Source organism: Megalops cyprinoides, chromosome 5, assembly GCF_013368585.1.
Source record: "Megalops cyprinoides isolate fMegCyp1 chromosome 5, fMegCyp1.pri, whole genome shotgun sequence".
Classification (NCBI taxonomy): Eukaryota; Metazoa; Chordata; class Actinopteri; order Elopiformes; family Megalopidae; genus Megalops; species Megalops cyprinoides.
The window spans coordinates 28,912,620-28,937,223 of record NC_050587.1 but is presented as its reverse complement, the minus strand read 5'-3'; the positions used below and the strand labels follow the sequence as shown (position 1 = coordinate 28,937,223).

The window sequence follows — 24,604 nt, the reverse complement described above, 5'->3', positions numbered from 1 at the left end:
TATACACACACACAGAGACACACACACAGAGGCACACACACACAGAGGCACAGGCACAAACAGAGCGACAGACACACATATACACACACACAGAGACACACACACAGAGACACACACACACAGAGGCACAGGCACAAACAGAGCGACAGACACACATATACACACACACACAGAGACACACACACAGAGACACACACACACAGAGGCACAGGCACAAACAGAGCGACAGACACACATATACACACACACAGAGGCACACACACACAGAGGCACAGGCACAAACAGAGCGACAGACACACATATACACACACACAGAGACACACACACAGAGACACACACACACAGAGGCACAGGCACAAACAGAGAGACAGACACACATACACACACACATATACACACACACAGACAGAGGCACAAACAGACACACATACACATATACACACGCACAGACACAGGCACAAACAGTCACACATACACATATACACACACAGGCACAGGCACAAACAGAGAGACAGACACAGGCATACTTATACACACTCACACGGAGACACAGGCACACACATATACACACACACACACACACACACAGAGACACAGGCACAGACACACACACGCACAGAGGCACATGCGCAGACAGACAGAGACATAGACAGACAGACACACACACACACAGATGCATATAGGCAGAAGTACAGACACATATGTGCGTGCGCACGCACACACACACATACACATAGATACATGCATGCATTTTCATTTTAACGCACACTTGCGTTTTTATTAGTTCACATTTTTTACGTGATGAACAGTAATGATTTAGGTGGCCAGATACTGCAGACACAAAAGCTGCGTCAGCAGCAGAACGGAACTTGTCATAATGCTATTCAAATGGAGTGCTACCCCCAAACAGAACAGTGAGATAGCGTCCACCCTGAGAGAAACGTGTGGTTTGTTGCTGCATGGCTCTGCTCCAGGCCCGTCGGGGGAAGCCATCCAGATCCACCACCAGACCCGGCAGAACATGGCTGAGCTGCAGGGCAGCGAGCAGCGAGACCCCGCCCACACCTCAGCCGAGCTGCTGGAGCTGGCCTATCACGAGGCCACGGGCAGGTCAGAAAGCCACGCGTGGGAGGGGCTTGGTTTATTCAGGGGGTGTAGGCAATGCAAGGGGCTCCCAGAGGAGGAATACCATGGCAAAGCTCTGAAGTGTATGTGTCTTGTTGTGTAGGAGGTCAGCGTCTCGTCAAGTGGGAGAGAGTGGGTTCTACACCAGCGCTGGGACCGATGAGTTCACTGGCAGCCCGGGCAGTAGCAACAGCACTGGTACACACAGTCCAGAGTCTCCCAACACACTGAATATGCATGTAACATGATGATGACGATGATGGTGGTGGTAATGATGGTGGTTCTGGGGCTTAGCAGGGTTAGGTGTATGTATTTCTGTATGTTAACATTACCACCTCCAAGCCATTCTTATTTGCAGTTCTCTCCATGTTGATGTTACATTTCTTCACATGCATAAAACATAATCAAAGGCTGATCCCTGCCTTTTACTAGTTGTATCTTTAGTCTAACTCATACCTCATAACTCATGGAATATTTTAAACATATTGTCAAGGAGTGAAGCTGCTGTGTAACTCTCTTATCTCTACCAGCTAGCTTTTAAATCTACCTGCTAGCTTGTACTTTGTCTGGCCAGCTATTGAAACTTGGTCATGCTGCGCTTCTAATATTGTTGACTCCTTATGTGGCTTTTTACTTGTGATGTACTGAATAAATGTAAATGTAAATGAGTAACTGCAGTTGCAAAACGTTGAGAAACATTGACATCATAGCAGTAGGATAAACTTTTTTTCTGTTAGTTTTGAAAATGAAAATTCAAATTGACGGCTGGCAAACCTGATACAGTTACGATGCTTTTGCAGGGACGCCTCTCAACCGTGGGTCCTCCTTTGAAGATTCTTCCTCCAGCAGTCCGGACCCAAGTGAGTCAGCGGAGTCATATTCCTTAGGACACGCACTGCAAAGTGACACCGTCACCTGAAATTACACACACCTTCACAGTCAGGGCACACCACTTTCACAGTGTTCTGGGCACACTGTCACACAGGATTATCAGAGACACCATGAGTAACCACATCCAGCGATCCCTAAGCCACTCACATGATTCACTGAATTCCGTCAGCATGTGTCGAACAGTCTTGATATAAAGTCATGCATGATCTTGTTGTTAGTCATTGCATTTTATGTTTCTGATTGCAGCTGAGTTTGAATGGGCTTTTATAATTTTTCTTTAACTTTTCCTCACTTGTGCATTTTGATCTTCCATCTATGCGGTGCTCAAGACCGTCTGCAGATTTGATCAGTCTGTGGATTTAAACGTTGAATTTAATCTACACTGCTGGAATGGAGGATGGCAATGCGGTGAAGAACCGGTTGAGAAAAACTCATGACCCAAACGATGAACCATTAAATATGCACTTTGTGATATGTGCCTGTTTATCTGTGATTGCACTCCACGCACACAGGAAATTACATAATGCAACTCTGAAAAAGATTGGTGCAAAGCATGCAGGGCTTTTATGGGGATGCGTTTAGGGATGTACAGACTTTTACTCTGTAGGGAGTGGTGTTTACTTTTCTCGCTCATGGCTTGTCCAATCCTGGAGTGCCACAGTCCAGCTGTTTTACCAGGTCAATTTAAATGACAAATGTATCTCAGAACAAGGGACTAAATGGGTTGTACTGTTACTACTGACAAGACAACTGACAAGCCTGTCGCACGTCTCCAGTGATTAAGTGACTGGCTGGACCCAAAGCCTATGCATGCTGTGGCCCTCCAGGGCCAGGGCTGGGTTGCTGTCAACTAGCCCTGTGAGTTGCCCCTGCCTCTGTGGGCTGCGGGACTGTTTTCTAGACTTGATTTTATTGGTTTGCCTTTGGTCAGGTGACCTTAGGTGAATTACCTTTGAAATGTACTGGCTAAGACTGCAGCAGCCCCCCCCCAGCACACAGTCACAACGGGCAAGTCACTCAGTGGTGCCTGATTAGATGCTCAGGTATTTTTGTCTGCAGGGAGGGAAGAATTTAGAAAAAGGAATGCAGTAGGTGTTCTTTTACTCATTCAGTGCATACTGAGTGTTCCAGCTGTCAGTGTTGATTTTTTAACTGCAGTTAAAGGCTGGTGTAGCGAGGTCTGCTTTGTTCTGTTGGGTTTCTTTGTGGTCACTCACTGCTTGTGTGTTTGCAGGACTGGAGCTCTGAGAATTCTGTTCACCTCTCCCTATCTTCCTCTCACTCTCTGTCAGCCTCTGCCTCCCTCCCTCTCTGTCTCTGTCTTACTGTCCTTACTATGTCTTATTTCTTAGTTTCGTCCTCCTCACTCTCTCTTGTTTTCCCATCATTCTCTGTCTGTATCTTTATCTCTGTATCTCTCTCTCCTTCTCCCCACACACACTGGAGGGGGTATGGATGTAAGCACCCCCCCATATCTGACCAACTGCTATTTGACTCAGCAATGCAAACTCACAGCTTTTTTCACTGTACAAGAAATGAGACTTCTCTGATTTCTGGAAAATGCGTTGAAATAACCCAGTATCAATCACCTGGCATGTCTCTCTCTCTCTCTCTCACACCCTCTTCTCTCATGTTTTCTTGGGGTGTTTCCTTCTGCACCTGTTGAGTAATTTGCATTCATTGTAATTTATACAGCATCAGGAATCCAACACAGTATGAGTTTCTTGGGGTGTTTCCTTCTGCACCTGCTGAGTAATTTACATTAATTGTAATTTATACAGCATCAGGAATCCAACTCAGTATGAAAAAATCAGAGATTGTTGTAATACACTAGAAAACATTAAAGCTCTGAGATAAATCAATGGTACTCTCTACTAGGTACAGCTAAGAACTCTTCATGGGGAAAAAAAATACAATGTGCAGTAAAACTCAAGCTTCGAGTGAGTACGGTAGAATTGAAGGAACTGTGTTCATTTTTCATTCCCAGTTCTAGTTTGTGTGAGAGTGTTTGCAGTGCTTTTGAGTTTCACTGTAATTAAGATACAGATTGGTGTTTTAATTGGTTGATTTTAATTGGATTTTAATTGGGCTTTAAAGCATACCCCCTTCCTCTACCTGCACCCATTTTCTCTCTCTCCCTCCTGTCTCCCTCAGTGTGTGTGCTCTCTTCCTGTGTATGTTTGCATGCCTGTGTGTGGATGTGAGCATGCAACGCACCTTCACTCTGGCTGCTTCTTCCCTTCCTTTGTTCTGCACACGACAGGGCCCTACAATTGTCACAGTAATTCCTTAATCACTTGCATGTGTTGATCTGAGCTTTGCACTGTCAGTGCCACTGGAAGCAATCATCATCAAGAGCAATGAGGACAATGAGAATAACATGCCTCCTTTTTTTCTTCCCTCTCTCTCTCTCTTTCTCTCTCTCTCTCTCCCTCTCTCTCTCTCTCCCCTCTCTCTGTCTTGTTTTTGTGTTTGTCTGTTTCTGTCTGCCCTCTGTGTTCCTGACTTTTAACTTCCTTGATTTCCTGCACACTCCTTTGTTGCCTCTACCTTTTTGAATCCTGCTCCCCAACACATGCATTTCTTTTCCGTTTGACCCTTTTTCTCTCCCCCCTCCCCCATCACCCCGTCCCCTGTCGTACTCCCTTCTTGTTCTTTACACCCCCTTTCACTTCTGTTGTTCCCCACCCGCCCGGTGGTGTGTGTATTTTTTGTGTCCGTGTTGTGTCTGTGTGTGTGTCTGTTTGTGTGTGCGTGTGCGGTGGGGGGTCTCCCTCAAGCCCTCCTGCTGTCTGCTCCCCCGACAGTGCCCAGCTTCTGTTGCACAGTGGGGGTGGACTGGAAGTCCCTGACCACGCCGGCCTGCCTGCCCCTCACCACCGACTACTTTCCTGACCGACAAGCCCTGCAGAACGACTACACGGAGGGCTGCTATGACCTGCTGCCCCACACCGACCTGGACAGGTTCACTGAGGATGCCCACCCTACACACACTGCAGCATAACGACCGTGAAGCTGCTCTATAGGTCACATAACCCATGAGGGGTCACAGTCTGAGAAGGAGAAAACTATATCTCGCTAGGAACCTGCTTATCATCCCCTCCTGGGGGTCTGCGAATCAAAATGGTGTCAGCCATTCTTTTTTGATGGCTGGTTGATAAAGTTTTATCAGTAGTGGTGAATTTGCTGTGAACTATTCAAAATTTCTGATGTTGTTACTTGGTTACATTGGTGGATTTTGAACAGTTTGTAGAGTATTTTTGCATATTTTAACAAATATAAACAGAAAGGTGCATTAGCTGGCTAGTAGCTACCGGTGTGGTTTCATGCAGTGGCAGCGGTCTCTTTGTTGAAGTGGATGGAGGAGAGTTCCCTCTGGCATACCCAGTTGTAACCTTGTGAGACAGTATTATAATGGGAATGTATTTTGAAATCTGTAGGCTGTCTGGTGAGTTAATAATGTGGACTAGTTTAGGCTTGGTTGCCAGATCTCTAATTTGCTCTCCAGTATTTAGCCACATATAAAATGAGCATAGATGATCAATGGGCTGTTAATGATCTTTGGCGAGCTGAATTGTGGTCCTAGTGTATAATGTGAACACACATTAATTGCACCTCCATTTTGTTGCCCCTGGAAAATTTCTACAATTTTTGTTTTTGTTAGTCCGGTGTTAATAAACAATACTTTCTGTTTGTAGAATAGTTTTTTTTTTTTCCTAGACAGTCGCAGAAAGTCAAGGAGTCCATAATGAGACCCATTAAGGCCCCGTGCTGGTTATTTTCCACATTCCCATCTGACATTGGGAGCTCAGCCAGTGTGCTAATGTTTCTGCTCACTGTTTATTGTACCTCAGAGTAGATGGGTAGGGGTGACCCACTTTAGGCTTGGCGACAGCCTGCTTAGTTTCTATTTTCTCCCTGAAACTGAAGTTTCTAAATGTGCAGCTACTGAGTGACTCATCGCAGCAGAGAAGGCAGTTAGTGATAAGGCCAACCAGAAAACACAGGTGTTAATCTCGCCGAGCTAAGCAGGCTTTGTCAGATGTAGCGTCTTGGTTATGAGGGCTGTGGTCAGATTTCTTGCTCAAAATGCAGTGTAATTGGCTATATTTTGAAATATGTCTGGATTTGTGGTTCTACCATGTGTTGACATATTTTTCCACTTGGCTGTAGACTGAAGAGTATATATTGTGTAGTCTTAAGTAATGTTAACAAGCTACAGTGGTTGCAGGTAAATTTTATAGGTAATTCAGATCACTATGCATTGTTTCACATATTTATTTGTTGGATAAATGCTCTAAATTATGCGGTTTAAGCATCCTGGGTGTGGGCGTTGTGTGCATGTTACCTCTTTTCCACCATTTAAAATTTGCAAATGATGTTTTTTTTAACAGGTGCTTTAAGAGTGTATTGTCTGTAAACCAATGGCTACACTTTTAAATCACCATTTAATCAACCAGAATTGCTGTGTGGTAGGCCGTGGTCATGGACCTCTGTTGTGTACAGTAGCTCTCATTTTGATTGCATTCTCTGCTTTACATTTCCCCCCTTCTCTCTCTTTCTCTCTCTCTCCATCTATTGCTCTGCCTCTCTCTTTCTGTCTCCCTCTCTCCTCTCACTCTTTCTTTCTGTTTCTCACTCTTTCTTTCCGTCTGTCTGTCGATCTCTCACTCTCCCCTTCTCTCTCGTTCTCCCCCTCTCCCTCTGTCTGTTGCTCTCTCTCTTTCTGTCTCTCGCTCTCCCTCTCTGTTTCTACGCTCTCTCTCAGGCGAGATGACGAGGGCCCTGTGATGACCGCGCCTCAGGTCTTCGAGGAGTTTATCTGCCAGCGGTTGATGCAGGGCTACCAGATCATCGTCCAGCCGAGCAACAGAAAGGCCCCGCCCACTGCAGCACCCCCGCTGAGCAGCAGCCCTCTCTACTCCAGAGGTGTTCTCTCTCTCTCTCTCTCTCCCTCCCTCTTAGCCCCCTGCCTTTCTTACATTCTGCTCCATTATCAAGCTCTCAGTCTTCCTCCTCTACCATCCTGCTCTAATATATTTCCACTGCAGTCATACACCCACAGCTTTACAGCAGGATGTAACCAAAGGTCCAGATTTGTATGCATTATGGAAATTATATGTAAATGAGGCTGGTATCTCTCCCTCATAGACATGAGACGAAACACTCAGCTCAAGATATGACATGTTTAATAAAACTGAGTTCACGATACCAAATTATCCTGAAACAATATTGAAAAATGATGCTGTTAGGGAAAACAAAAAATGTAACATGACTGAACATGTTTTGTTTTCTTTGTCTTTCCTTTATTCACATATCAAATAAAACTAGTAATGGCAGTACAAATGCAGTCTTATTTAAAATAAAGTGCTTGTTAAAATGGTGGTGCTAGTAACACAAAGCAGTTTAAGTGTCTACAAAAATGCAAACAGCATTTAAGAGGAGTAATGGATAGGACATGTAAAGGCATGTAAAAAAATCCCGTAACAGGATGTTTTGAGGAAAAATGTGTATTGTATTCTAACCAGTATTAATATAAGTCAGGCTGTCATTTTATTTTGTGGAATGGCCTCTAGGCCATGAAACATTTTGTAATTTTTCTGATTTCGCTAAATTTCTTCTTACGATATTCTGTCTCGTGCTTACTCCCCCAGGATTGGTGTCTCGGCGTAGGCCTGAGGAGGAGGAGAGCCTGTACTGGCTCAGCATGGGTCGCACCTTCCACAAGGTCTGCCTGAAGGACAAGATCATCACAGTCACCCGCTACCTGCCCAAGTGAGTTCTGCCAAAGCCCCCTGATATTGAGAAGATGTACAACGGTGAACCATCGTCCTGATGGCCTGCCGTTCACTAAAGTCAACAACAGTGTGATGCTACATTGTTTTTAGCTATTTTTTTTTTTTTTTTTTAACAGTTGATTAAGACTTGAAATCAAAACTAAGACGGTCATGAATTCTGAAATTAGCCTTCGTCCAAATTATGTTTGGTAGCAGCAGTGTGGTGTAGTGGTAAGGAGCAGTGCTAGTAACTGAAAGGTTGCCAGTTTGATTCCTTGCTGGGGAACTACTGCTGTACCCTTGGGCAAGGTGCTTAACCCACAGTTGCCTCAGTAAATATGCAGCTGTACAAATGGATAAAATTGTAACCTATGCAAGTTGTTCTGGATAAGAGCATCTGCTAAATGACAATAATGTAATGTAATGAGTGAGACACATCATTGCCTTGTAGATCTGATAAACTTGTCAGTATCAGTGTCAGTTCTTGCTGTCTTACCTACACCCTCTGTCTCCTCTGTCCTTGTGCATCTCCGTCCTTGTTTGTGTGTGTCTTGGGGGCTTCGCTCTGTGTGAAAGGTATCCCTATGAGTCTGCCCAGATCCAGTACAGCTACAGCCTGTGCCCGCCCCACTCAGACGCCCAGTTCATTTCCTGCTGGGTGGAGTTCGGCCACGAGCGACTGGAGGAGTACAAGTGGAATTACCTGGACCAGTATATCTGCTCTGCTGGCTCGGAGGATTTCAGGTTCTAACTGTCAAGTCCTGTTAAAGATGAGAATCCCTGACCCTGCATACGTCTGAAAGATTCAGTGTGATTTCCTTTGGTATAAGGCCACTGAAAGATGAAAAACTTATTGCTGTGTGCAAAAGTTTTGGCCACTTAACATGGTTTAAAAATTCAAAGATAATATTCTGAAAGCATGAAAGCGGTACATATAGAGTATATTGACTATTATTTCTGAGAACATGTCTGATATGTTCCTATTTTCACATAGGTACTAGGTTTACAGTTTTAGGCCAATAATGTAGAGCATTTGAAACTTTCTGAACCCACCTGAAACTTTAGCAATGAAAAGGATATAGTACATGTAGATATTCTGCATACATTACATTTACCTGTGAGAAGAACATGTAGTTATTTTCCATTCTGATGATGCTCAGTGCAAGGCATTATTGTGAATTGATTCAACTCCAAGTATAATAACATTCAACAAAATACAAAAGACTCCCTCAGCAGTGTCTTCTTTCTTATAAACGCTTTTATAGTTCATTTATGTACCTCCTGCAAATCTCTGTGTGGCATGAGAGTAGTTTTGAGGGCAAGATTTAGGTTTTCTGCATTTGCCAGAGTGATGGAGTCCCCGGAGCTACAGAGGTGCAGGTAGATGTTAAACTCTTTTCCTCGCTGTGTCTCCTCCCTCTCCCTCCCTCAGCCTCATCGACTCTCTGAAGTTCTGGCGGACTCGCTTCCTGCTGCTGCCGGCCGGGGGGGCGCGGCGCGTGACGGAGGTGGAGGGACGCTGGGACGTGTACGGGGACGGGCCAGGGGCGGGACGCGAAGGTTTCGCAGGGGTGGGGGACTGGGCCCTGCTGGACGGCTTCATTCGCTTCCTGGAGGGACTGAACCGCATCCGCAGACGGCACCGCTCCGATCGCATCATCCGGGTAGGCCGGTAGCAACGAGCAGGGGGGGAGGGGCTAACTGATACCAAAACTGAAACCACAACTACTCACAAAAAATCCAATGAGCAATCCTGAACAGCGTGGTGTGTAGGTCAGGGGAAACAGACTGGATGTCAGTGTCACTGGAGGCCTGTGTGCCTGGCTTGCTTACCGCTCACACGGGGGGAGGTCAAAGAGATCCCATTGTCTTTGCATCTATAAGAGCTGTCTTCATTGACAGCCTCCAGCTTCATGTTGCGTCACACTCCTGCCAAAGCACTACATATTACCTGCAGTTAGGTCTTCTGGCATCCATGCCAGGTAGAAATGTCATCGACACAGGGAAGTGGAAGAGGAGACATAGTCGCAATCAGTGAGAGCTGTCTTTACTGACAGCCTTCAGCTTTGTGTTGGGGCATTTTGGTCTCCAAGGGTGTGTCATTTACCGTCAAGGGTCTTGCTTCCAGAGCTGGAGGTGAGGTCAGGATGCATCAGTGGTTGAAACCTTACAGAGCTAGCTGAGTAAAAAAAAAAAAAAATAGGTGCATCTGTTTCCGAGGGGTTTTTGGCCTGACAAGGCTGAGGAAGCACAATTCTCTCCTTACCAGATGGCCATGGCCCTATTTCATACATTTTGAGGGTGCTGAAAATAACCGTTGTAATAAACTTGGTTTTGGTTGCAAATATTCCCCTTCACTTTATTTGTATTATTTTCCTTTCACTTCAAGTCTGTGTAGTGTAAACCAGTGGTTCTCAACTCCGGTCCTGGGGGCCCACTGCCCAGCATGTTTTAGATGCCTCCCTGCTCCAACACACCTGATTCAAATGATCAACTGAGTATTAACTGCTGCAGCTGCTTGATAACAAGCTGAGAGCCACTGGTGTAGACCATACAGAAGAGGAGAGTGACCCAGATCCTTTACAGAACACACAATCACAGTGCTCCTATGTGTCTTCTCTCCAACATATTCTCTCTCCCTCCTTCCCTATAGAAAGGAGCAGCGATGAAGGGCCTGCAGGTAACGGGACCCCTCGCGGTGTATCCCCCTGAGCCTACAGCACCCCCTCAAGGCAAGAAGGGCACTTCTGCTCTATCAGCCCTGCTGGAGATGGAGGCCAACCACAAGTGAGTCGGTCTCCAGGTCATGTGGTGACTGGCACGCTGGAAAAATACATTTGGTTGACAGTTTTGGTCGTGGAAGTCCTGGCTCCAGCTCAGCCGCCATTTGAAGTTCCTAAAGGGCAGGATTTGCTGAGGACTCTGGTGTCCTCTCCTGGATGGTGGGTGCCTGATTTGACATCATTGATTACATCATTTCCTGTCTTTAGGAGTTTGGAGGAGCAGCAGGCTGCACTTTTTGCTGGAAAGTCCACCATGCCCTCCAATGAATCCACAGCCGTCAGCATGACAACCTATGTGGACAGCCCCCGCAAGGTGAGTGCCGCTGTGGAGAACAGGTGCTTTCTGGATTTGGTGCGTGAGTTAGTGTTGGGGGCTCAAGTGAATGTCGCTGATATAGCTAGAAGCTGTAGGCCGTTGTTTACATTGATCTGCCTGGCCTGTATCTGAGTCATTCTAATGCGACCTGATATGGCAGTTTGCATTTAAGCTGATCCAGTCTCACTCACTTCTCATGCACAGCTGACCTCTGGAGGACCTTTAGGGTTTCTTTGTGCGTTTAGTTGCAGATAAAAGACATTTCCCCTTTCTTATGTATAGAAATGGTCCAAGTTCAGGTCAGGGCTAGGTCCCCTTCATCAGTATCTGAGGACAGCACTGTTGGATTAGAGTTTATTGCTTCTTTTAGGATGTTTTGGAATACCGTTGGAGATTAGTTAGCTGCTGTCCTGATTGCCATTTGAACATGTCAGCATGCCATCTTAGGAGCAAGTTACACTCTTACTGTGGGATCACTGTCTCTGTCACCTGCAAGAGATGTCTCTTTTAGCTTTTTTTTATTTTTATCAAAATAATGAAGGTATGAGTCCTATGATTTGGACAGTTAAGAAATCTGTGTGTTTGCGTGTTCTCTTTTCTATAGTCTTGAGTAAATTTGGGCTTTTGGTGTTAAATGCGCATGTCTTTGCTTGTATGTGTGGAGTGTGTGGGTTTTTTCCACGGTATGTGCTGGTGCTTGTGGTAGCGTCGCCCTTCAGTGGTTTATTCTCTCTCTGGTTTGTTCTGTATTTTATCCTGTCTTTCGTCTGCTCTCCCTCCTCTCAATTTTCTGTCCCTTACTGTTCTTTCCTCCTCTCTCCTCTCCATCCCTTCCTCATTTCTCTTCCTGTCCTTCTTCACATCCTTCTTTCTCCTTCCTGCTCCTTCCTCTCCCTCTCTCCTTCCTTCCTCCCTCTTCTTTACATCTGTCTCTCTGTCTCCTTCTGCTTCCCCCTCTCCTTCCCTCCTACCTTCCCCTCTTCCTTCCCCTCTTCCTCTCCTTCTTCACATCTGTCTCTCTCTCCTTCTACTCCTCCTCTCCCCTAATTCCTTCCCTCCTCCCTTCCTCTCCTTTTTGACATCTGTCTCTCTCTCCATCTGCTCCTCCTCTCCCTCTCTCCCTCCTTTCTCTCTGCCTCTCCTTCTTCACATGTTTTGTCTTTCTCCGCCTCCTCTGACGCTCTCTCCGCTCCCCTCTCTCCCGTTCTTCCCCTGCGCTGACAGGATGCTGCCTTCTTTTTGGACTTTGTCCGTAGCCCCCGCTCGTCCTACATCTATCATTCTCAGGTCAGTAAGCCTAAGGGAGCAGCCAAACCTCTAACCCTCCCTCCCCCCCCGCCGGTAGAGTAGCTCTCTGTGTAGCTGTAAACCTCAGCTTCCATTAACCGCATGGCTCTCCGTGCGCCTGCTCCGCCCACCGCATCTCTGTCGTGCCACGTGGTTGGACGTTTGCGTGTCTGCGCAGGCCTGCACCGACGTGGCCGCACGTCTGCCCACGGGAAATGAACACAGGAGCGTCCCACAGGTCCCACGTCTCAGCCGTTGTCAGTGTGACGAGGGAGCCCAGGGGTCCATTCCAGTCATTCTCTCACTGCCTGCGGGCTCACGATGTCTTCACAGATCCGCAAAGTCCAACACCCCACCATCCCGTAGAGCGGCCCCACCTTCATTTAATGTCACCCTTGTCTGAAAAGGAGTTTACTCTTACTGTTTTCTTTAATGGTGACCGCAGTGCATTTATTTGTCTTGCCACCTCGCTAGCGTGATGTCATTTTCCCTCGTCCACTGTCATTGAGGTGATATTGCTGACAGGTTTGCTCAGCTCAATGGTTGAAGTTACTGGTGAATGGTAAAACCTAAAAGCGCACCTGGAAATGTGGATTTTAATGCAGCGGTGAAAACAAGACTGCATGGTAAGCCTGAAAACATGAGAAGTTATGGGAAGTGTAAATCTGATTTGAGCAGGAACCCTACTGTCATTTAGCCCTTATTTTTAGTGCATTGCATGGACACACAAAATGATCATTTAATGAGGGATTACACCAAGCTGCCCTATATTTAAAGTAACGGTCTACTTTAAATATAAGCTTTATCAATTAAAATTTTTTGAAAATTATTAAATTATTAAACTAAAGTAATTCCTTGTTCATATATGCAAATACATTGTTTCACATTTAGGATGGAAGAGTTAAATTGTGTTTGAAGTAGTGAACAACTTGTAAATTATCTAGGTACTTTTATCCAAATACACTGATTCTTAAAGCTAGGGAAGGTATAGTACTTTAAGAAATATATTGATGGTCTGGATCAATAGCCAGTGTGAAACTAAGTGTTTGTCAATCTCTCTCAGTCACATAAACCACTGCTGCAGACATGAAGAGAGCTGTAATGCATGTAACTGTCTGCTTCCCCATCCTGAGCTGACATCGATTTCATTAGAACTGATGTTCATTGATTGGCTCCTGCAGATGGCAGTCGATCAGGCAGTAGCCAATCCTGTGGAGAGTGGGACGGCAGAAAGGGGGGCTGCTCAGGCAGGGGACCGAACTGCCACAGGGGCCAGTTCTGCAGCTCTGGCTGCTGGGGAGGCAGGGACAACACCTGGGGTTGCCACGGAGACCAGGTGAGGTGGGAGGGGGAGGCTGGGCTGAGGTGAGAGTTCAGTACCAGCATGTCCTGAGGAAAAGGAAATATTTATTTCATTGCAGAACACTTTGATCCATTGCAGGGTTTCATTCCACAAAAAACTGTTGTAACAAAATCCAACACAGCAAACATGTTCAGAACAGAATCTTCTCAGGAAATCATGATTGGGCCAGTTTCTCTGACATGTGGAGTGAGTGTTTTTAGTAAACTCAGAGTGGGTGATGTGACCCATGGTGACTGATTGTGAGGAAATGCAGAAGCAGTGGTCATGCTGGAAGCTGCTGTAATGGTAATGGTAAGTGGCGGTGTTTTGCTGTGTTTCAGTGGACAGTCTGGTGCTGGGGGCTCAAGCCTGTCATCCTCCTCCACTCTGATGGAAATTCTGGAGGCCATCAAGCACCCCACGTAAGACCCGCTTCACTGTGTGTGTGTGTGTGTGTGTGTGTGTGTGTGTGTGTGTGTGTGTGTGTGTGTGTGTGTGTGAGAGAGAGAGGGAGAGACCCACCTCACTAGACTGTGTGTATGAGACAGATAGAGAAACACCCACCAGATGAGACTGTGTGTGTGTGTGTGTGTGTGTGTGTGAGTGAGACCCTCATCACTAGTGTGTATATATATGTTTGGATAAGAGACTCAATCCACTGGTGTGTGTGTGTGTGTGTGTGTGTGTGTGTGTGTGTGTGTGTGTGTGTGTGTGTGTGTGTGTGTGTGTGCGCGCGTGCGTGTGTGTGTGTGTAAGAGCAGAACTCGGTGCATGTGTGTGACAGTGACCTTCTTTTGTGTTACGGACGCCACCCAAAGTGAAGTGTGATGGCTTTATGAGTAGTAACTGCATGCTTGCTATCAGGGATGATGCTTGAGTTACATGCGTCTTTTGTGCAGGACGGGTGTGCAGCTCTTACCTGAACAGAAGGGGCTGACCCCTCACTGTTTCATCAGCGCCGAGGTTGTCCATTGGCTGGTTAGCAATGTTGAGGGTGTGGCCACACAGGGGATGGCCGTGGACATCATGCAGGTAAAATGCTTGTCACAGATACTTGTCTGATGAGATGGTGTATGTCATTGTGTGTATATATCTGTTTATGTGTGTGTGTTTCTCACATATTGTATGTTCCCTCTGTAGAAAATGCTGGAGGAGGGCCTGATAGCACATGCATCAGGGGATGCAATGCGTACCTTCGTCTACGGCTTCTATTTCTACAGGATTGTGCCTGAGAGAGACACTGATAGGGGTGAGGCTTATAGTATCAATATGCCTACACACACGCACACACACACACACACACACACACACACACACAAACACACACAAACACACACACACACACACACACACCAAAACAACATTGCCCATCACTCAAACCAATCCCAGTCTCACCCTCCTCATCTCAGCATCGGGGTGATCTCCCACATGTTCACTTCTCTCTCATCTCTCTCTTGCTGTCTTCTTCTCACCACTCCCTGCTCCGTCTTCCTCTTCCATGCGGTTTACAAAACATATGAGGAAGAGGAACAGTATCTTCAGTTCTTTTACCATTAACAACAAGATCTAATAGGTGGCTCAACCATTAACCTAGTTTTGGGTTTGATCCCAGATCTGTTGCTGAGGGAAAAGTAACGCGTGGAGGCATATGTTGCTCTCCTGCCTCTCATAATGAGTGTGTCTTTGCAACCATGCAGCTTCACTTGTCCACACAGGATGTGGCACTAGTGGGCTGAGGTTTCATAACCGTGTCTTTAGTCCTTTGCAGGAATGGGGGTCAGTTGACCTTTTCTCGACTCCTTCCACTTCACTTTCTTGTAACTGACGTCCAACATCTTGTCGCTTTCAATTTTCACATAGTAAAATCACTCACATGTCAATACATGTCAATCACTCTGCATCGGCCCAGCTGCTCACCATTGAGAGCAAAGCTTCTGTCCCAGCTCTTGATGCATCTTCTGTCAGTCAGATTCTGACCCCATTACTAGCCTTCAGTGTACACCGGTCCACTGTCTGAAAATGTCCTGCTCCCCTGTACATTATTACATTTTACATGACATTATTGGCATTTAGCAGATGCTCTTGTCCAGAGCAACTTACATCAGTTACAGGTTTTTGCAATGTTATCCATATACAGCTGGATATTTACTGAGTCAATTGGGGGAATCGAACCAGCAACCTTTCGGTTACTAGTCCTGGTCCTTAACCACTATGCTACACTGCCACCCCAGTATTAATAATACTGTACAGTGTTATTCCTACACCTATCCCTGTATCCTCTGTCTCACTCCTGTCCAACTCCCCCCAGGCCCAGCGAACCAGCTCCCCAGCGGAGCGGCCGGGGGCTGGTCGGCGGCCGCGCTGGAGGACTTCGCCCTGTTCCAGCGGAAGTGGTTCGAGGTGGCCTTCGTGCTGGAGGAGCGGCGCCCCTGTGACCTGCCCGCCTTCCTGCTGCCGTGGCTACCCAGCCGCCCGGCCTCGTACGCAAGTAGGCACAGCTCCTTCAGCCGCAGCTTCGGAGGACGCAGCCAGGCCGCAGCACTGCTAGGTACACACAGCCTGCCCCCTCTCCCAGCATCCCCTGGGGCCGGGCAGCGCCAAGAGGGGGTCCGTCGCATGGAGCCGCCACGTATAAACCCAACCCGCTCCGCAGCCTGCAGTCTCCTCAGTGGTATTCCAATTCCAGCCAGATACATGTTCGCTGTCCAACAAACCTACCTCAGTGCTGCTTCTTGATCCATGCTGTAACACATATTCCTCATAAACCCTTTCCTCCCCTACTACAACACTAAACACGTTCCTTGACCACAATGACCACATTTTTATAGAACAGTGTTACATCACTCTGGTCATAACACTGTAATATACTTTGTCAAAGCATTATCTTGTTTTTCAAATAAATAGGTTTTACAGATGGAGTTTCATTGAGGATAGCTTGATTTTTTTCTATGAATTTCACTAGCTTGTGAATTGGCTTACTGGTTGGCTTACTTAAAAGCTGTTTTATGCCACCCTGACAATATTTTTCTTATATTATAAATATTATAAATATTTTTCAATATTTCCTTAGCAAATATTTCAAACAGATTCAGAACAGCACAATCAATTGATAAGTTAGCTACATAGCTAAATATAAGATGCATACACCTTCATGTGATGGCCTCAGTGGTTAGGTGAGATCCATTTTCTGAATATATTGAGGTGATGCATGCTGTTTCTCCATGGGTTGTGCTGCCTTGTAGGGTGATCAGTTACAGGAATAGAGGAGACTACAGAAGACGAGAAGGCAGCTATAGTTTGCAGCAGCAGTGGATCCAGCCTGTCTGATAAGACTGTAATGGCCTATAGACACACTTACACATACATGTGTACACGCACACACCCGGCATATTATACCTCTACATGCACTCACACATGTGGAGGGATTTCCACAACACAGATGCTAACACATGCATTTACACGCATGCCCGTAACACTCCCAATCATGATTCTCAATATTTGCCCTCTCATCCTTGACGACTTCTGAACTGAAACCCAAAAGAATCAAAATCCTTTGCGACGACAGCAAATCTCGATGCTCTTCATTCTTTTCTAATACCCATGATGTCATCTCTGGCTCCGTGCGACCTCCCTCTTGGACCTTATAGCCCCTCCCCTCTGGCATCAACCTTGGGTAGCATGCCGTTGTCCATGATTGGTCCAGCTCGTAGAAGGTGGAGCATCATGTCACATGCCCCTCCCCTCACACCCTGTGATTGTGATTGTAGATTAAAACCTTCCCCATCCCTCACTGCCTCCTGCCCTGGACGTCGCCCCCCCCCCTCCCCCTCCTCGAATCGGAGCACTAATCAGTGTGGTAGCATCTAGTGCATGCTGTGGTAGTGGCTGTGGTACTGTAGTGTAGTGGTGTGGGCTGTTTCTCTCTCTCTCTCTCTCTCTCTCTCTCTCTCTCTCTTCCTTCCCTCCAGCGAATGCCTAACATTCTCACAGCGTGTCAGCAACGCTGTGACAGTGTTATGTGTTAGCCCCTTCTTTCTCTGTTTCACTTCATTATGCTTGTAGAGTCTTCTGTGTGTATGTATGTGCAAGTATGTACATATACAGTACCAGTCTACAGTTTGGACACACCTGATTAAGATAACATGCATTCAAAGACATTTAAAGACTTTAAAGAAATTTGGTTTCTTAGGCATCAACTTCACTATTCATATTTGTCTATGTATCGCTTTCACTTTTCACATAGTATCAATCACTCACATGTCAATACACGTCAATCACTCTGCATCAGCCCAGCTGCTCACCATTGAGAGCAAAGCTTCTGTATGAAATTCTTTCCAAAAAAAATTTTATTTAAAAAAATATTTTTTTGCTGCCTTGAAGAATCTAAAATATAATATAGTTTTGATTTGTTTAACTTTTTTGGTCACTGCATTATTCCATTTGTGTTATTTCATAGTTGTTATGTCTTTATTCTTCTACAATGTGGAGAATAGTAAAAATAAAGAAAAACCCTAATGAGTAGGTGTGTCCAAACTTTTGACAGGTACTGTATATGGAAGTGTGATGAATTGCAGAAAGGGCAATCCCCTAAACCAGGTGTGGGCAATTACAGTCTTCTAGGTCCAGAGACAAGTGTGTTTATGGGCTACCTTTCAGACTAAACTGTCAAATCAGCAGCTACAACAGTAAAATGAAGAGCAGAGATCTAAGAAAATCAGCACACCCCATGGTCCTGGAAGACGAGAGTTGCCCATCCCTGCCCCAAGCCTGGTTTGCTCGTTCCGTCTTGTAAATATTCACATTTTATTTAGGTTATATAGGTTATTGCAGAATGCCCTACTGTGACCAGTTTTCATACCTACATAACTGCCTTGCTCAGTCTGCCTGTGTGACAGAGTCCGCTTCTGTTCACAGGTCATTGTTTACAGGCTGTCTGAGAGCCTGCCGTAGCGGGAGAAATTTCTAAACCTTCTGCACAATGGCAGCTTGATTTCACTTGGGCCAGGGTTAAGCCAGTTTCCTTGAGGGGGCCGATTTGTATCTCAGGAGCTTTGAAGGCATTGCCTCCTGCTTGGTTTGGTGTTCTAAAGAAAGTAAATTAGGTCTGCGAACAACACAAGCCTGGGTCCCTTATGTTAAACAACCTTTCAAGTTGCATACAGTCACAAACCATTCATTTCTGTCATTTGTTCAGAATTGCAGCAGTTAAATTAAGGGGAAAAATGCATGATCAAGAAGAAATTGTGTGCTGAAAATAACATTTGTTGTAGAAATCAGTAGAACATGCAATGAGTCTTTATCTTGAGTCTTCAGAGTATTCAACATGCAAAAGCTACAATGCCTTGTTAAAGATAAAACGTGAGTCATGCTGGAAAGATCAGAGCTGAAAGGTAGGGATTGGAATTAGTCATCTCAAGACAGGGCCTCATAGACTCAATACTGTGTGTATACTGTTTTCCCCCCATCTCCTAATCAGTTGTGGTTTTTGAAGACATGAATTTAAATATTACTGTAATTATGTGTCTTTTTAAATGTAGGCTTGGCTCATTGCCTCCCGATGTGCTCCTCCTTTTCCACAGGTGCATGTGTAATTGCAGGAAACAGGTGTCCACACCAGGGGACCAGGTGGCCCCAGTGTGATCCCAATTGTCAGTCAGTCTATTATAGAGGGCAGGTCATTATCGAGGGCTAATTCATCACATTTTAGGATGTCCAATATCCCCAGCACCGGGTTTGCGCAGCCTGGCTCTGTGGCGTGGGGAGCATGGGGACCGATGATGTCATTAGCCTTTTACTGTCACAGCACGTCAGGTACAAGGACATCCTCCGCGGGCGGCATGTGTCCGTTCCTTTGCCATGGTGACTGAACTGTGATGGGCACTTTGATGCCCCTTGGGGTCCTAGTTCTATTTTTTTCAGCTGTAGTGAAAATATAACGCTGATGTATGCACCCCAGTGAGGACAAATTTGAACAAATGATCCTATTAAATGGATTTATAAGGAAGAAGATAATCGCTGACCTTAAAGGTTTGTTTGTCCAGGAGCATTTCAGAAGTCACACAGCAATACAGTTATTTTCCTAAAATAATTAACCTTGGAACTTTGGAGCCTATATAGTGACATAGTGTCATTGTGGGTATTTGGGAAGTATTTTTCCAAATTTTTTCTTAAACAGGTTATAATTAAAAATTTGGGTCTGATACAATATGTATTTCAATGTTCTTTCAAAACTAAAGCGGTGAATACCTGAATCATAGATGTTGTTCCACTGAAGTGACTTTTGAATGTTCTGAATTTACATTACGCCAGGTAGCAACGTTTATATTCTTAGACATTGTAAGTCTAATCTTAAGATGAGCAGGATATTCACCTTTCCTGTATTACAGTTAGTTTCATTCTAAAAAATCTCTGAGCTAGGAAAAAGAGAAAGTAAATGGTCTAATTGATCAGAGAGAGAATGCTATGTCAAAAACTGACTGCACTCCAGTTTTTCTTGTTAAATTTGCTGTGGCTTTCCTCTGTGAAGGTAAGTGGTCTTAGATTAATCATGCCTTCCACAGTAAGCATGTTTTCCATGTCAAGGTCTAGACCGATGGCATTTGCTGGGACATGAGCTGACCTCAGACCACCACATTTTCCCCATAGGCTTTCCGTTCTGTCTCACCCTCTTCTCTTCCTTACATCTCTCCTCTTGCTGGTTTTTTTTTTTTGTGTCTCGTTTCTTCCTCTCTCGCATTCTCTGCACGTCCCTCCCGCAGCCGCCACTGTGCCGGAGCAGAAGACGGTCACCCTGGACGTGGACGTCAACAACCGCAGCGACCGCACCGAGTGGTGCAGCTGCTATTACCACGGCAACTTCTCGCCCAACGCCGCCTTCGAGATCAAGCTGCACTGGATGGCCGTCACTGCGGCCGTGCTCTTTGAGATGGTGAGGCGGAGAGCAGGGGTGGGGGGTGTCTGCCATTATTGTGGTATTAATGCTGCATTGACAGCATCCGAAGGGTTAATATACACCTTATAAATGTACAGAGCAGCAGCAGCATGACATAGTGATCAGCGAGCTTGACTTGTTGCCAGGTTACAGGATCATGTTGCCGGTGGGGCACAGCTGTTGTACTCTTGAGTACGGTGCTTAATCTACATGACATATCCAGAACATATCCAACTGTACAAATGTACAGTACTGAGGTAATTACTCTATTAGTTCATTTTCTAGGGACAATTACAGTTTATCATTGAGACACTGCAGTGCATTTATCTTAAGTACTGTGCTAAAGTGGGTTTAAACCACAGCTACTATTTGACACCAGCACTAAGGTGAGTTTTTAAGCAAGGTAAAAAAAAATGTCAGCCATGAAGTCATGCTGGGAAAGACAGACAGTGAGGCAGATATTTTTATGAATTTCTAAGCTCTGGGAATCTATGCTGCAGCTGATAGTTATGAAAGCTTTTTCAGTGCAATTGAATAAGACCTGATGGGATTTGTGAGAAATTCTATCCCTCACCAACCCCATTAGGTCAATTCAACTGAAAATACTATAAGTATTATAGTATATATAAGTTCAAATTAGCAATTAGTTCCAGCAGAAGCATCCCTCACTTTCCCATGGTTGAAATATTACACATAGCTGGTAGGCGTGTGTGACTTTGGACAGAATGGGGACCTGCTATGACCAGCTGGTCTTCCCCCTCTCTCCCGCAGGTACAAGGCTGGCACAGGAAGGCCACGTCGTGCGGGTTCCTGCTGGTGCCGGTTCTGGAGGTGCCCTTCGCCCTGCCCTCCTATCTGTACGGCGACCCGCTGCGGGCCCAGCTCTTCATCCCGCTCAACATTCAGTGTCTGCTGAGGGACGGCAGCGACAACCTGTTCGAGGGTCAGGAGCTCACGCCCATTCAGCCACACGCGCATAACCTTTATAAATGAGTTTCAAGATAAATTATTAGTGCACGTAATGCAGAACCTGTTTCTCCTAAATAATTTTATTACCATGATGTGTCTAAAGTGGAGGATGCCAGGATGGGTTTCAGCTACTTTCTAATCATGACTGTCCTCTGTGCAGTTATCTTCCTTACAGTCTTTTTTGCTGCAGTATTCTCATGCACAGTCTAATGCCCATTAAACATGAATGAATGGTCAGTCCTCCCTTTTCGGATCTACCCCATCTTTAAATGTGTTGTATGCAAGTAATGAGTATTTATGACACACTGCACCCATAACTCTTATTTGTGACCTATTCTCTATTCTGACAGGATTTGAACCAGAGACATACTGGGATAGAATGCAGCTTTTTCAGGAGGCCATACTTTACAGGTCAGTGTTGATCTAAATAGCTGACTTACATGAGAGCAAATGTGAAATATGTTCCAAAGAGTGGAGTAGTGCTAAAACTGGTGGCAGAGGACATTGATGAGTTGCTTCTTACCTTTGTAATCCCCCCCCCCCCCCCCCTTTTTCACAGGTTTGGTTTTGTTCAAGACAAGTTTTCAGCCTCTGCGTTCAATTTCCCATCAGAGAACAAGCCCCAGTACATCCACGTAACAGGTGTGTGTCTCTGTGTGTGTGCACTTTTTCACTTTTTTTGTTTTTTTTCACCACGTGTGATTCCTGCAAAAGCAGAATCAAACTCTCCATGATTCCCTTTGAAATATTCGATTGCTGGTCGGACAGCAGGCTACACCACCCGTACTTTCAGACACTAGCAGAGCATGTCTCTCCGTTCCACCGTACCTCTCCTAATCTCCTTGCTCCTGGATATGTCCCCTGCCTCAGTTTCTGTCCTGTCTGTCTTCCTCACCCTGCTCTGTTCCCACTCCTGTCCTCTCCGGGAGGCCGCCATTCCCCCCGTCAGCCCAGCCTCTCTTCTTCTCTCCCTCTCTCCTCTGTCTCCACCTCCATTCCTCGTCCGTTCCTTCACGCCGCATTTCTTCCTCTACAGAAACGCTCAGCAGTGTCACTTTCAGTCCCACCTGCAAAACTGTTCACCCTCACGGTTCCCAGGGTCCCATAGCCAAACACGTCCACCCTTCTCTGTAGCTTGATGTCATGTGCTATGAAGTCTAGTGTTGGCTGCACTTATATTGCTAAAGCATTGCTTGCTGGCTTGCACATTCTGTTATACACATCTTCTGTGTTGGAAACCAAGGTGTCCTCTATCAATACACGGCACCCAAATAATCTCCATTCATCCATTTTTTCTGGCCCTCCTCTCTCTCTCAGGAACAGTTTTCCTGCAGCTGCCCTACTCCAAGCGGAAGTACTCCAGCGGCCAGCAGCGTCGTCGGCGCAACTCCACCACATCAGCCAATCAGAGCCTGTTCGGCACAGAGGAGCGGGTGGGCTACAACTGGGCCTACAACACCATGCTCACCAAGGCGTGGCGGACGGGCGTCCTGGGGGACGAGAGGCTGGCCGACCGCCTGCTCCGGGACTTCACAGACTTCTGCGCCAACAAAGACAACCGACTGCTCAGCTTCTGGGAGAGCTGTGTGGAAAAGATGAACGCTAGCGCCCCCTGAGGGGAACTGCGCCCCAACACACTTTCTGCTACAAACTAAGAGGTCAAGGACTAGGCTTTTTGAATCAAGGCTAACAAGTGAACAGGAGGGGGGGAGGGGGGGGAGGGGGGGGGGGGGGGGGGGGGGGGGGGGGGGCAGACTCTTTTCTTTGTTTGCCTGAAATCAATTGAATCGAATCATTTGAGCCAATGAAATCAGCCGAATCATGTGAATAAAGATGAGAGTTAAGTTATCCAGCCTGGGTTTGGGGTGTCTAAATATGACTTGTGGTGTCTTGTAGTTTATTTTTCTCCTTTTTGGGCTCAAATCACTAGATCCAGGACTGGATTTCCTTCGTGGCTTGAGGAGAGACCATTTGGCCAAAACGACTGTGATTATGAAGAATCGGCTATTCAAGCTATTCAAGGCTATTCAAGGTTCACTTGGGACAAATCATTCGAAACATTGAAAAAAAACATTTGTTTCAGAAACAGCTAAAGCTAGCGTTCATTTTGTATTATGAAAATGTGTTCTAGCAAGCTACATACAGCTTTCCCACAACAACCACAGTCATGGACGTCTCCCTCAACTTCTGAATCTGCGCTGCATCTGCGAGAGCAGACGTAGTACCTTCAGCTGATGTGCATAGCTCTGCATAGGAAGCAAAGTGGATATCGTTGACAACATGTGAAGGGTGGAAAGGTGAATGAGGTAAAGAACCATGGCTCACCAAACATGCTGTGAGCTAAGCAGAAAGCTCAGGGCAGGCTGTGTTATTACAGTACACAGGTGTTGGCGATTACTTAATTGGTCTGCTTGAGCATATTTATTTAGTGCATGAATGAATTGCAAATTTGGTAGTGACCCCACCTACTGGATTGATAATACTCAGATGAGGAAAAACCTGTGGGGATAGCTTGATGAAAGTCGTCTACTGGAAATCCAGTTAGATGCAACAATATTTTCAGAGATGCCCAGCTCTTTAAGTAAAACAATAGCCGCTTTGCTTGGGCAGAAAATAACGCAAAAGGCCTATGACTACTTAGAATTATTGGTAACTTGGCTGTTGTGTTCATAGTTTTTAAAACAAAATACTTTGCATGGATACTGTATTTACTCTACTAACGTTGTCTGTAGAAAATCAAGCTCTGGAAATGAACAGAAGGATGTTTCGGTGCGTACATCTAGTTTCATTCTTGACGGATGAAATCCAGACACGGTGGAACATGTGTCTACATGCATAGCATGAGGCAGCAGTCTTGTTATGCTATTTTTTTGTTTGATAATGATGGTTATGTTGCATAGGTGTAATAATCCTTGAATAATACTGTGTTCTAAAACACTATTATTAATACTAGGGTGGCAGTGCAGCATAGCGGTAAGGAGCAGGGCTTGTAACCAAAAAAATGGTTTGAATCCCCACTGGGGCATTGTTGCTGTACCTTTGGCCAAGGTAATTAACCCACAATTGCCTTTGTAAAAATATCCAGCTATGTGAATGGGTAACATGAATGTAAAAAATGTAACATATGTAAGTCGGTCTAGATAAGAGTGTCTATTAAATGACAATAATGTAATAATGTAATGT

At 45.7% G+C, this 24,604-nt stretch overlaps 1 protein-coding gene across 4 annotated transcripts in view; it reads left to right on the top strand.

Annotated features, from left to right (window-relative positions):
- The window catches only part of depdc5 (DEP domain containing 5, GATOR1 subcomplex subunit), a 37,073-nt gene extending 13,971 nt beyond the window's left edge, over window positions 1–23,102 (top strand). Inside the window, exons 23-43 of one of the 4 annotated variants that reach the window (XM_036528281.1) lie at window positions 975–1,110; window positions 1,229–1,323; window positions 1,926–1,985; window positions 4,824–4,980; window positions 6,785–6,945; window positions 7,671–7,791; window positions 8,370–8,537; window positions 9,226–9,457; window positions 10,447–10,580; window positions 10,784–10,889; window positions 12,117–12,179; window positions 13,361–13,515; window positions 13,863–13,943; window positions 14,421–14,553; window positions 14,662–14,770; window positions 15,830–16,069; window positions 20,280–20,449; window positions 21,224–21,395; window positions 21,772–21,832; window positions 21,981–22,063; window positions 22,739–23,102. In XM_036528281.1, coding sequence (XP_036384174.1) covers window positions 975–1,110; window positions 1,229–1,323; window positions 1,926–1,985; window positions 4,824–4,980; window positions 6,785–6,945; window positions 7,671–7,791; window positions 8,370–8,537; window positions 9,226–9,457; window positions 10,447–10,580; window positions 10,784–10,889; window positions 12,117–12,179; window positions 13,361–13,515; window positions 13,863–13,943; window positions 14,421–14,553; window positions 14,662–14,770; window positions 15,830–16,069; window positions 20,280–20,449; window positions 21,224–21,395; window positions 21,772–21,832; window positions 21,981–22,063; window positions 22,739–23,037 — 2,936 coding nt within the window. In that variant the 3' untranslated portion in view covers window positions 23,038–23,102. Of the gene's footprint in view, window positions 1–974; window positions 1,111–1,228; window positions 1,324–1,925; window positions 1,986–4,796; window positions 4,981–6,784; window positions 6,946–7,670; window positions 7,792–8,369; window positions 8,538–9,225; window positions 9,458–10,446; window positions 10,581–10,783; window positions 10,890–12,116; window positions 12,180–13,360; window positions 13,516–13,862; window positions 13,944–14,420; window positions 14,554–14,661; window positions 14,771–15,829; window positions 16,070–20,279; window positions 20,450–21,223; window positions 21,396–21,771; window positions 21,833–21,980; window positions 22,064–22,738 lie in introns of all 4 variants that reach the window. The other 3 variants (XM_036528282.1, XM_036528280.1, XM_036528283.1) reach the window with 3 other exon arrangements.
- Window positions 23,103–24,604: the final 1,502 nt, after the last annotated feature.